Here is a 14,914-nt window from a genome sequence, read left to right on the forward strand (position 1 = left end):
CGGTGATACCCAGCACGGAATCGATCAAGGTCTGGCCCACAAGCAGTGAGCTGCGCTTTACGCTACACACTGAGGTGACATAAGTCATGGAATAGCACTTATACAGATAGCGGCAGTATTGCGCACTTAAGGTATAAAAGGGGAATGCATAGGCAGAGGTCTCATTTGTACTCAGGTGATTCACGTGAAATTGCTTCCGATGTGATTGTGCCTACACGACGAGTATTAAAACACTCTGAACGCGGAACAGTAGTTGGAGCTAGACGCAGGGGACATTCCATTTCGGAAATCGTTAGGGAATTCAATATTCCTAGATACACAGTGTCAAGAGTGTGGTGAGAATACCAAATTTGAGTTATTACCTTTCACCGCGGATAACGCAGTGGTGGTAGCTTCATAATAGTTGTGGGCTGACTTTGTATGGAATGGACTCGCTCCTGTAGTCCAACTGAACCGTTCATTGACTGGAAATGTTTATGTTCGGCTACTAGGCGCTCAGTCCGGAACCGCGCGACTGCTGCGGTCGCAGGTTCGAATCCTGCCTCGGGCATGGATGTGTGTGATGTTCTTAGGTTAGTTAGGTTTAATTAGTTCTAAGTTCTAGGCGACTGATGACCTCAGAAGTTAAGTCGCATAGTGCTCAGAGCCATTTGAACCATGTTCGGCTACTTGGAGAGTATTTTCAGCCATTCGTGGTCTACACATTCACCGAATTTTTATGGATGACAGTGCACGATGTCAGAACTTTCTGAACAATTCGAGCGAATGGTTTGTCTACCCATATCGCGCTACATGAATCCCATCGAACATTTATGGGGCATAATCGAGAGGTCAGTTTGTGCACAGTATCCTGTACCGGCTACACTTTCGCTATTCTGGACCGCTGAAGAGGCACCGCGGCTCGATGTGCCTGCAGGAGACTTCCAACGGCTTCTTGAGTGCATACCACGTCGAGTTTCTGCATTACGCCGGGCACGATATTAGAAGGTATCCAATGACTTTTGTCACTGCGATATAAAATTCTTTCTTTATTTCGTAAACAAACGTGAGTGTCTTTGCGCCGTACTTTAAGTACGCCATAAAATGCAGCTGCCGTGGTCACATCGACAGTATCATTGGGATCATGTGAAGGTAACTCCATGTTTTAATACCAAATTTATTGTGTGGAAAACCCATTCAACTAGGGACGTTGCAGATGCTCTAAACAAGACTTAAGTAATGTGTAGCACTGAATGCGATTCTCTCCTCGAGTGACGTGTTGGGGTGGAGGACAGCAGAAGCTACGCTGTGGGAAATGTCCGCTTGTGCTATTTGACGCCACCGTGTCCACCTGGCAATCATCCAGATAAGGGCGCCGTCATTATAAAAAGCTCTGTCCATCCCACACGGCGGTCCACAGTCAGCCAGATAACACTCGCAACCGACCGCGCACACGGATCCGCGATGCTTCCTTAGTCGCCGCCGCCGACGTCGGACTCAGTTGCAGCCCTGGTCCCGCCTAGTCTCTTCTGGTTTCACCGTGCCGGGGATCCTCAGCAGCATTTCGTTGTTATTCTCTGTTCACGCAGCCACGAATCGACAACACAAAACCTCCTTACAAGAGGAGGGCCGTGCCGTCCACCTTATCCCTACAAGATCTGGTGTAGAATTTAGAGTTAGATTAAACCCTGTGTCGTAAAACATGACATCAAATTCATCGAATATGAATAGTGCTGGAACTCGTGATCTGTCTCCTCGCACGGACGTCGACGTCGAGGATACCACAGGTGAGCAAAAAAACAGCGGCTGACTTGTACTGATTGATACTTTCATGTAAATTGAAGGTGGAGGGGGGGAGAAAGGACTGCATCGGGACTTTATACGGAATCAGCGGCTACGAGTGAAAATGCGTGTCAGCCTGGGCTCGCACTTGGGATATCCCGCTCATTAGATAGTTGTGTGAACCAATGGGCCACCGAGGCACGGTGTTCATCGCACTTGCGCGGACTGTCTCGGCACGCTTTTTGCCGACCCACATTCCCACCTAGCGCCGCCTATGCGCAGTCGGTGGTCATGTCCTCCAGGCTCGCTACTTTAAGATTCCCGCAGGAGGTCGGACCTAACTGTGTATCCGCACTGAATATGTTGCATTCGTTGCCCATTGAGGCGAATCAATTACATGACTGTGTAGTGTCCGTTCTTTTGGACAGGTATCTTGCACTCATACAAATGACTGCCAGCGCCAGTGGTGACTGAATCGCTTATTAGCTGACCGCTGCTTTGTACTTCTTGTTGTTCGTTGGTGTCCATACAAGACTTGACAATAGAAAGACTGCAGACTCCCTCTTTCTCTCTCTCAGCATTTAATATCATATTTCTTATTATTTTATGGTAATTTTCTCACACCTGCATGTACACTACATTACTCCCCACGTCCTCTAAAGTCTATATTTTACAGTGGTTTCTAATCTTTCGAACATTTTCGTAATGTGAGATACCACTGGTGTACATGGATTCCACTTCGGATGTTGTTGATCAGTGTTCACTTTGTTACATCTTGGACGATTGGCAAATTTCGGCTTTACAGGCTCTTTTCAAGTTCAATAGGTCTCAATGTATCGTAAAATTATCCGACAATAAAACGGCGCACAAAGCCTATCCGAGAGCAGGCGCACAACGTGCAAGCATCAAAATTAAAACTCGAACGAGATTTTCACTCTGCAGCGCAGTGTGCGCAGAAATGAAACTTCCTCGCAGATTAAAACTGTGTGCCAGACCAAGACTCGAACTCGGCACCTTTGCCTTTCGCGGGCAAGTCTCTACCATCTGAGCTACCCAAGCACGACTCACGCCCCCTCCTCACAGCTTCACTTCTGCCAGTACCTCGTCTCGTACCTTCCATATTTCACAGAAGCTCTCCTGCGAGCCTTGCAGAACTAGCACTCCTGAATGGAAGGATACTGCGGAGACATGGCTTAGCCACAGCCTGGGGGATGCTTCCAGAATGAGATTTTCACTCTACAGCGGCGTGTGCACTGATATGAAACTTCCTGGCAGATTAAAACTGTGTTCCGGACCGAGACTCGAACTCGGGACCTTTGCCTTTCGCGGAGCAGATGAGTAGAGGAATTAATATTCGCAGTTTCTGCAATGAAACGGGGTTCATAAGGTTCGACAGATTCTCGCTAGATGTCTTGCGAATTTCTTAGAGAGTCTGCCAGTTGAGACTTTCAGCATTTACGTCAAGCTCTCTCGCTAGTCAAAGAAGCCTGTGACCATTCACTCCGTCATCCTTTACACACCGGGGTCCCCGCGCAGCGAACTTGTGACGTCACACTAATAGGCTTGTCCGCCACATTTCATGAACGCTCGGGTCCGTTCAGGGCCCGTGGGAAATGTATGTAATTGAAAAGGTACTATAACAGATCTACACTTTCGGATAGTTGAAATAATCGATGGCACGTGATCCTAATGTCCTTGTTTGAGAAAGCATCGGTTTCGAAGAACAAATTAAATAAAAATATGTAGAATCAGTTATAACCGAATCGTTTTTGCGCGACTGTCCACCCCGATAGCTGAGTGGTCTGTGTGACTGATTGCCATCCTACGGCCCCGGGTTCGATTCCCTGCTGGGTCGGGGATTTTCTCCGCTCAGGAACTGGGTGTTGTGTTGGCTTCATCATCATTTCATCCCCATCCGGCGCGCAGGTCGCCCAGTGTGGCGTCGAATGTAATAAGACCTGCACCAAGGCGGCCGGACCTGCCCCGCAAGGGGCCTCCCGGCCAATGATGCCAAACGCTCACTTCCATTTCTATTCTGACAAATGATAAAAACTGCAAAGTAGTTAGTGAAATTTCAGATAATGAAGCTAAATATTTTTTTGTTTGGATTGCAATGGTTATCGAAAATGATCGCTAGCTCACGGTGTGAGCGAACAATATTGTGTAGCTGTTAATCAATTTGGAAAAGTATTTATGTAATCATTAATTCAAGACAATCAAGCGAGAATGGACATAATAACACTGGCTCGAGCTCAGATCCAAAATCATGGTTATCAACATGAAATAAATCTAACCGTGAAATCAGTAAAGCAAATTGCGCTAAGCGTATGCACTTCACTGCTAATTGTTTGTCACTCAGTTTACGTAATAAACACCTTCGCGCAGCCTACCATAATTCCTATTGTTAATATTTCTACAATTGTAATTGTTCTTAAACGTTTTCCGTTAAGCATATACGCGCTTAATTTTCATTAAATAAATGTTTATTAGATTTTGCATAACACTGTTAAGCATTTCGGAAATTAGAGCAGAAATTATTGATCACACAAAGATATTAAACATTCTGATCTACAATAATCTCTAAAAACTCACTGAAATTACTTTTTCATAATCACTAAATATTAATAATGTTCTTTAAGCGAAGATTTCACTGGGTAACAAAGTCCATTACTTTTAACTGTCAGTCTCGATTATTTTTTATGTTTTTATAACTTTCACTTCTTTAAACAAATCATTAAAATTCAATTATCTCAGCAATTTTAGTCTTTTTGTCGTCCACAGTGACGCTCAGTTTTAGTTAAAAATGATAGGTTAGCACTTGTAACACAGTGTCATCGTTAAGTTGGTAATTATTTAAAAAATGAACCTATAACGCTGGCTGGCCTTGATATGCTTATAAGTATACAATTGAATCTGGTCTTACTTCAGTGAGTGGCTGTTGGTGCTGCGTAAGGCAATAACCCCCGGCAATGAACGGCAACGGGCTCTTCTTAGTGTCGCTTTGGAATGAACAAGTTTGAGCCCAAGTGCTCTTCTTTCGTATTCATTCCTCTTGATGCTTTTTGCACTAAGCCCAATTAATACCGCAGTTATGCGTGGCAATAACAAAAAATTCTTCCAATTTGGTACGTTACAATGTGCCGGTAGCAAGCACAGGGCCTGAGCGCTTCTGTCAGACTCCTCTGCGCGAGAGCTCGCGCCAGACTCACCTGTTCTGTGCGCGTTCGCACCCAGCGACAATGTTCCCTACTTCAGATATACCCTTTGACTGTTCACAGTAGCAAATTGCCCTGACTAGACCAGCGTGTTTACTACACGCTATTACGCAATTCTTTTTCATATATTGCATTTAAATTACATAATCGTGTTCATTCGTAAGAAGATATTTACAAAATAATGACAAAATATATTCTACAAAAAATTACTCCATTACTCAAAATTACAAATTAAAAATACTGCTTAATTTTCCATGTCAGACACTGTGTTGTTGTGTTACAGTACTCACTGAAAGTCTTAACTTTGTTGTGTGCTATCAAGAGCATGCATTCATTTAGACGCGCGGTCAAGAATTATAAAATTCGTCTGAGATAGTTACTCGTTCCCCGCCGGACACGGCTGCTGGCACTTGTAACATTTGCAGCATCACCCGCTGTGACGTACGTAACACGGACCGTCTTTCTCGTACACCTCGTTGCGTACGCTCCATGTCCCTTGTTAGTCCGACCTAATGTCTGTTCCAGACACACTGCAGCAGCGTTTACGCACGGGCCGTACAAATGTTTTGTATGCGATCTCTTTCGTAGACAAACGGCAACTACCTAGTCTCCTACCACCGAATTGTAACCTGGCACATGCTTTGCCTACAACTGAGCCTACCTGGTCGTTCCATGTAACATCCCTATTTGTCTTTACTCCCAAATATTTACATGACAAGACTAACTAACTGTGTCATGTTAATCCTGTGGTCAGAATATACCACTGTTTTTCCTTTCATGAAATACACAGTTCCGAATTTCGAGTCTTTGCGCAAGACTGATTTTATGTCGAGATCGAACTGGATATACTGCAGTTTTAACCAAACACAATTCTCTCACAGGTGACTACATCACTTGTGAAAAGCCTGTGGTTGCTATTAACACCATAGATTAAATCACTGAAGCATGAATGGCAACGTGCTATTAAACTCCCCTGAGGAACACCAGATCCTCTTTCAGTGTCTCTACGTAACTCTTTATCCGGGAGAAGGTGCTGTGTTCTGACTGACAGGAAGTTTTCGATCCAGTCGTAAACAACGTTACATGCTGTGGGAACTTGTTTCCTTCAGAAAGCTTTTCTAAATTCTGGAAATACAGAATCGAGCTAGTTTCCTCTATCCACGCCGTTAACAACAGCAGAGCGCAATTTGAGTTTCTTATGATTGACGATTTTGAAATCCCTTCTGATTTACATGGAGAAGGTTAAATCATCATCACCGTCAACAACATATACACGACATTACACTACATGTACATAACTACGTATATTTCTTGAGTCACCCGCGCGAGAAAGTTTGTCTTGACACATTAGCCGCCTCAATAACAAAATGCTTTAATCAGATCTTGTGCGACGCGTGGCCTTCATAAAATTCAAGGTACTTGTAGCTAAATGGTACTCCAACGCCTACTATACAGCTTGATAAGAGTTCAGAGAAATATTGTTGCCACAGTTTTATCAGTTACTGATACGTCTGTGGGAAATTATACATGCGAACACTTCAGTGTGATGAACATAACGAAGTATTAGTATCTACGACGAAGAATGAGTGCAGAGAATTTATTTATTTACAGAGCTGCATTTACGATAATATGGCAATACGAATATGGAAGTCTAAAATTAAAATTTAGATATGTCTGAGGATAAAAAAATGACACAGAGGTGTACTAGAGCCGGCCGCTGTGGCCGAGCGGTTCTAGGCGCTTCAGTCTGGAACCGCGCGACCGCTACAAAAAAAAAAAAAAAAAAATGGCTCTGAGCATTATGGGACTTAAGTGCTGAGGTCATCAGTCCCCTAGAACTTAGAACTACTTAAACCTAACTGACCTAAGGACATCACACACATCCATGCCCGAGGCAGGATTCGAACCTGCGACCGTAGCGGTCGCGCGGTTCCAGACTGTAGCGCCTAGAACCGCTCGGTCACTCCAGCCGGCGCGACCGCTACGGTCGCAGGTTCGAATTCCGCCTCGGGCATGGATGTGTGTGATGTCCTTAGGTTAGTTAGGTTTCAGTAGTTCTATGTTCTAGGGGACTGATGACCTTAGATGTTAAGTCCAACAGTGCTCAGAGCCATTTGAATCATTAAGGTGTACTAGACAGTAACACAGTGTACTGACAATATAATGAATCTATACATGTTACTAAACTAAAGTTCAATGTTGCGTTTTTCTGTATATATGTGAAGACTAATTTCAGGAACTATTGTAGGAATTTTTATACAGTCCTCACTAATAGAGTGGTTCACGAGGAAGGTCTGTGCATACAGGGTGAGTTAGGAGGAAAGGTACATACTTTGGTACATACTTTGTAGGGTGGTAGTGTTAGCGATTCTGAAAAAAACGCTTCAAATTAACACACGCCCTTTTCTTAACCGTATCAGGCATGCAACTGTTTATGACTGCCGTCAGTCGTATGTCCTTCTTCACCAGCATTCACATGCGAATACAATCAAAGCGACATTATGCTACATAGTGTTGTCTTTACTAACGATTGTATTTAATGGTGCGGTGTTATTGATGACCAACTCATCAGTCAAATTGTTTTAGATAACCGTCTTACCTTGATACCTTGATTTCCTTCCAAATGTGTTACCAGAATACGTAGAGAATAATCCTTTGGTAATACGAACCGTATGTACTTTCAGCACGACGGAGCTCCTACACATTTCGTATGGCCAGTGACACAGCACCTCATTGACACGTATCTTGGGCGCTGGACCGGTCACGTGGAGCCATTTCTTCGCCACGGAGGTCACCCGATCTTACCCTATTTGATTACTATTCGTGGGGTTTGTGGGGTTGGCTGAACAGCGAAGTCTACAAGCGCAGAGTGGACACAAAGAAGGAACTTCTCACTCGCACTTTACACGCGTGTGCTCACGTAAAGAACCGTACGAAAGAGCTCAGATCAGCAACACAGCAGGTGTCTACAAGAGCTGCAAAATGGATTGCAGTTGACGGTGCACTTTTTCAACATCTTTTGTGAGGAAATGTACACATTTAAACAAAACGTTAGATCAATATTTCATTTAGTATCACCTGCGTTTGTCCTATTCCCTACTAGTTTCATTAGTTTCCTCCGAAACTGTTAAGAATAGGACATGTTCATATTACGTTTCTTGTCCAGAATCACTAGTACTATTACCCCTCAAAGCATGTACCTTTTCTGCTGACTCATGGCCGGCCGCGGTGGTCTCGCGGTTCTAGGCGCGCAGTCCGGAACCGCGCAACTGCTACGGTCGCAGGTTCGAATCCTGCCTCGGGCATGGATGTGTGTGATGTCCTTAGGTTAGTTAGGTTTAAGTAGTTCTAAGTTCTAGGGGACTGATGACCACAGCTGTTAAGTCCCATAGTGCTCAGAGCCATTTGAACCATTTGCTGACTCATCCTGTGTAATTTATTACCGTTACGCTAGACAAATCGTCCGTCGTAGATAGTGAACGCTACCCTTGCGAAGCCGGGCAGGTCACTTGTAAGCTTCTGAAGTATTCGTAAGCTGATGTCCAGCTAGTGTGTCCATTGTGAGTTGCTGGTACAGCTTCTACAAATTCAACCTATTCTTCTGACCATGTGGTAGATAGTTACACGAAAGGTTACGGGAGAGAAGTGTGTGACGAGATTATGTGCAATTTTCGTGACAAGTCCGCATATTGTGCAGTCCAATCCAGATCTTGAGCGGTGGTTCTGATCTGGCGAGAGAGTTCCTCGAATGAAGGCACCATGCAGATGAGTTTCTGAAACAATGGTTGCTTCGTTCCTCAAATAAATCAGTTTTTGTTCAGGTGAATGTTTGTGTGTCCCTGTTAAGTGATTGTCTAGATTTAAGTTTGTATCGTTTGAGTGGCAGAAGTTATATGCTGGTCAGAATTCTTTTGTAGTCTCTCATAAGCCCATACGTACTTAGAAAATCGATTTCCGACGCTATCGGAAGCCACTGGATTGAAGTAGATTTGGTCGTTACCGTGATCATCCTTACTGTCTTGTTGGGATTCACGTCAGTCGGTTTGATGTTGTGGGTGTATAATCAGACGAGAACGTAGCGTTCTGCACAGGATTAGATAATGGCAAAATAGCTGATTCTCAGAGTATAGGTCGTGTATTCCCCAAGTCGAGCAGCACAGTTTCTGTGTAACGTTGTTTGTGGACCAGAGTTTTCCAGTAGTATTGATCAGATTTTTCATGAATTATAGAGATAAGGCCAAAAGACTCAGTTCGGTCTTCAGCGATTGTTTTAATCACGGCACGAACTTCGAATCGGAAGATATTTAGATAAATATACGCAGAATAGAAAATGAATTATAACCGCTCAACAATGGAAAAGCATCTGGACCGGATGAGAAATCTCTGAGATTCTTCAGAAATGATGTGAATGTAATCATTACCCACCTAACTACTGGAAGGACGAAGATTTTTTTAAGCACATTAAATTAGTTAGGCACAAATTAATCGCACAAAAAGCAACTACCTGGGACATCGCGTTGTGGTTTCGGTACTGAGCTGACACCGCATGTGTGGACCGCGTATCCTGACTGTCAGTGTACAATGTCGACCACTTTTGTCACTGGGTGTGCACTTGCTTAAAGATATTTTGGGAAATGTATGTATGACAGTGACAGATTCGGGAATGACATCTAGGACAAATAGGAGCCGGCCGCTGTGGTCGAGCGGTTCTAGGTGCTTCAGTCCGGAAGCACGCGGCTGCTACGGTCGCAGGTTCGAATCCTGTCTCGGGCATGGATGTGTGTGATGTCCTTAGGTTAGTAAGGTTTAAGTAGTTCTAAGTCTAGGGGACTGATGACCTCAGATGTTAAGTCCCATAGTGCTTAGAGCCATTTGAACCATTTTTGGAAATAGGAGACTTCAATTTTGCCGGCACTGTTCAGTAAACTCTATTTTTCTTAAATCTATTTTTTTCAATACTTACTCGTTGGTCAAGGTATGGTCATTTTCACATTTTGACGAAACTTTTCAGCGGCGTCCAGAGAGAATAGCTCACGATTGCAATATGAAGAATAACTAGACAGTGAGGTACTACATTTTGCCCTCGGGTTGTCGACAGACAAGCTGAAGGCGCGCTACATCTTCGGCGGCCTGGGCATGTGCGGCATCGCCATCGGCTACGCGCTGCGGGTGAACCTGTCGGTGGCCATCGTGACCATGGTCAACTACACGGCCATCCAGTCCGGCACCACCGAGCAGGACAGCGGGGTCTACGCAGAGGGCACGTGCTTCGCTGGCGAGAATGTCACCACTCAAAAGACGGAGGTAAGTACCCCGAAATACTTCACATCAAGAGAAGACTCAAGGGCTGCATGTACAGGATCTCTCCTTGTACCACATACATATGAAGTCGCAGTGATTTGGTTTCCTTTTATAGCAGGCAGTATTTTGGTACAGTGTGTGGATGTTCGTCGGCGATGAAATCACTGATGTTCCATACATTTCGATTTAGAACTGAAGAAATTATATGGATACATGCTACTGAAATACAAAAAAACCTGCTTTTTCTCAAACGGTACCTAAACTATGTGAGCAAAAGTATCCGGACACCTGGCTGAAAATGGCTTTCAAGTTCGTGCCGCCCTCCATCGGTAATGATGGAATTCAATATGGTGTTGGCCCACCATTAGCCTTGATGACAGCTTCCACTCTCGCAGCCATACGCTCAGTCAGGTGCCGGATAGTTTCTTGGGGAATGTCAGCGCATTCTTCAAGGGTGGCTGCACTGAGGAGAGGTATCGATGTCGGTCGGTGAGGCCTGCCACGAAGTCGGCCTTAAAAAACATCCCAAAGGTGTGCTATAGGATTCAGGTCAGGGCTCCGTGCAGGCCAATCCATTACAGGGATGTTGTCGTGTAACCACGCCGGCACAGGCCGTGCGTTATGAACAGGTGCTCGATCGTATTGAAAGATGCAGTCGCCATCCCCGAATTGCTTCAACAGTGGGAAGCAAGAAAGTGCTTAAAACATGAATGTAGGCCTGTGCTGTGATAGTGCCAATCGAAGCAACAAGGGGTGCAAGCCCCCTCCATGAAAAACGCTACCACACCATAATGCCACTGCCTCCGAATTTTACTGTTGGCGCTACACACGCTGACAGAGACGTTCACCGGGCATTCGCCATACCCACATCCTGCCATCGGACCGCCACATTGTGTACTCTACACAACGTTTTTCCCCTGTTCAAACGTCTAATGTTTACGCTCCTTACACCAAGCTAGGCGTCGTTTGGCATTTAAAGGGTGACGTGTGGCATATGAGCAGCCGAACATGAAATCCAAGTTTTCTCACCCCCCGCCTAACTGTCACAGTACTTGCAGTGGATCCTGATGCAGTTTGGATTTCCAGTGTGATGGTCTGGATAGGTGTCTGCCTATTACACATTACGACCATCTTCCACTGTCGGCGGTCTCTGTCAGTCAACAGACAGGTCGGTCTGTACGCTTTTGTGCTGTATGTGTCCCTTCACGTTTCCACTTCACTATCACATCAGAAACAGTGGACCTAGGGATGTTTAGGATTGTGGAAATCTCGCGCACAGACGAATGACACAAGTGATACCCAATCACCTGTCCACGTTCGAAGTCCGTGAGTTCCGCGGAGCGCTCCATTCTGCTCTCTCGCGAAGTCTAATGACCACTGAGGTCGCTGATATGGTGTACCTGGCAGTAGGTGACAGCACAATCCACCTAATATGAAAAACGTATGTTTTTGGGGCTGTCCGGAAACTTTTAGTCACATACTGTAGGTGGAATCGAATTGCTATCAGGAAATATATTAATATACGTACATAAAAAATTATATTTGCTTGTATTATAATTTTTTACTTACTTTAGAAGATCTTCAGTGCTAATTTTCAAATATGATCTAGTTTTCTTTTGTCATATTTGTGCATGATTTTTACATTAGCAATTGCGTATCAGAAATATGGTTTGCTAAGAAAGTTTTATCTTTAATGAATATCAATTTATGTGTTATGTCAAATTCAGGATTGTCTTTTGTTCTGAATTATCTGTCACAGATAACAATTTTGTCGAAGTTATCAATGTATATTTTTACTTCTGAGATCCGTTTCTACATTTAAGTTGTTATTCGAATTTTTTGCGGAAATAAAAAACATAATTAAGGGTGAAAGGCAATCCTGAATTTAAGATGCGTTAAAACCGATGTGCATGAGAGACATAAATTTAATGCAAATCTCTGATACAGAAATAGATAATGTAACATCCAGTCACAAATACGGCAAGACAAAAGTAAATCATATTTGAAAAATAGCATTTAATATCTTCTAAAGCAAGTAAAAAATTGTAATATTATCAAATATTATAGTTTCAATTTTGTTTTGTCATGAAGATACGAAAAATTCCATCTGTTACAACTGAAATTTGTTCTTGGGTACCAGAGATATTTCACCTGTACATGGTAGGCATCTTCAGTCCTCTATGATACGCACAAATTATTTAATTACACGTATTTTGATGTGAAATATAGAGTGACTCTTTTGCATTTTGTTTAGATCTATTTCTATTTACAATTAAATGTTTGTTGTTTTTATTTATATTCATTTTTGTGTCCTGTTCATGCAGCTATGTATTGTTCAATGCGTGCTGAGCGCACGTGGTGTAGATTTCTTCCAGTGAATATTTCTTTGCGCCTAGCCTATACAGTAGAAAACTGTACATGCTTGCACTATTCTTGGTCAAATGCTTTAGAGTTGAGTGAGGAATCGGGAACTGACTAATGGATTCTGGGAGAGTGGTATGGAGTGTTGGGAAAAGTGGCAGCATACGTTAACAGTGCAAATATTATCCATCTATATATACATATACTGATATACGAGTACATACTGGTAATATCTTGATTATATCTTGGTACCGGTCTAGAATGAGCCATCGCTCGAAAGCGGGAGCAGCAATAAAAAATAAAAAAACAGGTCTCGTGTGTTATTACTACAATAACACGCATTTCATCCAATTTGTTGAAGCTGCAGAACAGCATTCTGGAGGAATATTCAAGGTTTGCTTTTGTTCTACAATATTACTTTTATTGTTAACAGGTTTTCGGCTTATAGGGCTATCTTCGGACATTTACTGAGTATTATCACCAAAGAAGTTAAATGTTAGCAGACAACATTGGAAGAGAAGTAACACATCTAGACCGAAGTAGAAACATACATTAAGTAACATCTTTGCAATGAAATAGTAAAAACTGATCAGTACATAAATAACAATGGAGTTGACAGGAAAACCTTTAGCACAAAATAGGAATAGCATGCCTACATAACAGTTTCTATTAATAAACAAAACTAATAAAATAAAATAAAATTAGTACTAGACAAGGCGGCATCAGGAGGTATGAAACATTGAGAGTGATACACAACCAATTAAAAGAAGAGATAGTTGTCAGTGTAAATACAGAATACAGTAGGAACTTAAGCAATATCAATAAGTTAAACAGAAATTAATAAATGCAGTAAAATGGAGGTGTTTGAGGGAACCTACAGTTTGAGAGCGTGGTGGTACTGCATTTTAGCATTACCATTATAATCAAAGCAGTGGCTGTGTACCAGTTTTCATTAAATAAATGAGCAAAGTAAAATATGAACAGTATTTGATGTGACAACTACAAGGGGTGTTAACAATAAAAGTAATACTGTAGAACAAAAGCAAACTGGTGCTTTTCATTTATTGTAATGTTGTTCTACCAAGAACCGACGGAAAGTTCTGTTAATATGAATATTCAAGGCATTCAAGAAAGTCAGATACGTAGATATTTAATTCATCGAAACTACGTGATGGAAGCAGACTTGTACTCTCTACTAGTGAAGCATGTAGGAGAGCTTTTGTGAAGTATGTAGAATTAGGACAGCGTTGCTAGGACATTTAAACCTTGTATGACCACGACAGGCATTCGAATGCGAACGTTGTCAACAAAAGACAAAGTCCTGGTCCGATTTTAGGTCAGATAGCCTGTTTTTACCTGTCAGCGAGCTGACTTACTCTGGACATTCCGCTGCAAAATGAAATATTTTAGTTACAATATTTCTTAACCTTTATTTGAACATTCTGTGCACTGGAGAACCATGGCCCTGGAGATTTTTCACATTATCTGCCTGGTATACAGTAAAATACTAAATATTAAACTAGAAAATTAATTACCAAGATGCGCTTATCAAAGAACTAAACACCATATCCAAACATCAGTAATGGTAGCAGTGAGGAAACTGAGTCGGACAAAGAGAAGGGGAAGATAAGTGGAAATACAGGCCATTATCTAGGCTAGATGTAATGATACACATTAATAGCGTTATATGTCACGGTGGCGAATGATTTTTTTGTCCGGTTTGCTTATAAGATCCAGCTGCTGTCTGTGATCTGCCTCCAGAGAATGAGGGCGAATCTTGGACAGTGCTAGCCACTCGTCCTAGCGAGACGTCAGAACAACCTCTAGATGACACTCGTCCGGGGCTCCGAGACGAGCGCCAACAGGCAACTGGTCAGACACACAGGATGGACTAGAGTGCAAAATGAGAGCGCCTCGTGTCGCTGTTGCAGGACGGCGAGTTCGCTTGGGACGAGGCGCGGCAGGGCTACATCCTGGCGGGCTTCTTCTACGGCTACGCGGTGGGGCAGCTGCCGGGCGGCCTGCTGGCCGAGCGCTTCGGCGGCAAGCTGGTGTTCGGGCTGGGCAACTTCATCACCGCCGTGCTCACCGTAGTCAGCCCCTTCGCCGCCTGGCTCAACGACGACCTCTTTTTCGCCGTGCGTGTCCTCGAGGGGCTGGCCGAGGTTAGTACGATCCGACCCAGGCCAACCCTCCCTCTGCACCGCACGCTTAGTTTCGCGTTCCGTTGATCGTTTGCACAATAAATCGTAGTGATGTGGATTCCGTCATTTTAC

At 43.4% G+C, this 14,914-nt stretch overlaps 1 protein-coding gene across 1 annotated transcript in view; it reads left to right on the forward strand.

Moving 5' to 3' along the window:
- The first annotated feature begins 1,681 nt into the window (after positions 1-1,681).
- The window catches only part of LOC126474346 (sialin-like), a 53,004-nt gene continuing 39,771 nt past the window's right edge, over positions 1,682-14,914 (forward strand). Inside the window, exons 1-3 of the mRNA XM_050101813.1 lie at positions 1,682-1,766; positions 10,075-10,280; positions 14,570-14,803. Coding sequence (XP_049957770.1) covers positions 1,682-1,766; positions 10,075-10,280; positions 14,570-14,803 — 525 coding nt within the window. The remainder of the gene's footprint in view (positions 1,767-10,074; positions 10,281-14,569; positions 14,804-14,914) is intronic.

This window comes from Schistocerca serialis, chromosome 4 (genome assembly GCF_023864345.2).
Source record: "Schistocerca serialis cubense isolate TAMUIC-IGC-003099 chromosome 4, iqSchSeri2.2, whole genome shotgun sequence".
In the NCBI taxonomy this organism is placed as follows: domain Eukaryota; kingdom Metazoa; phylum Arthropoda; class Insecta; order Orthoptera; family Acrididae; genus Schistocerca; species Schistocerca serialis.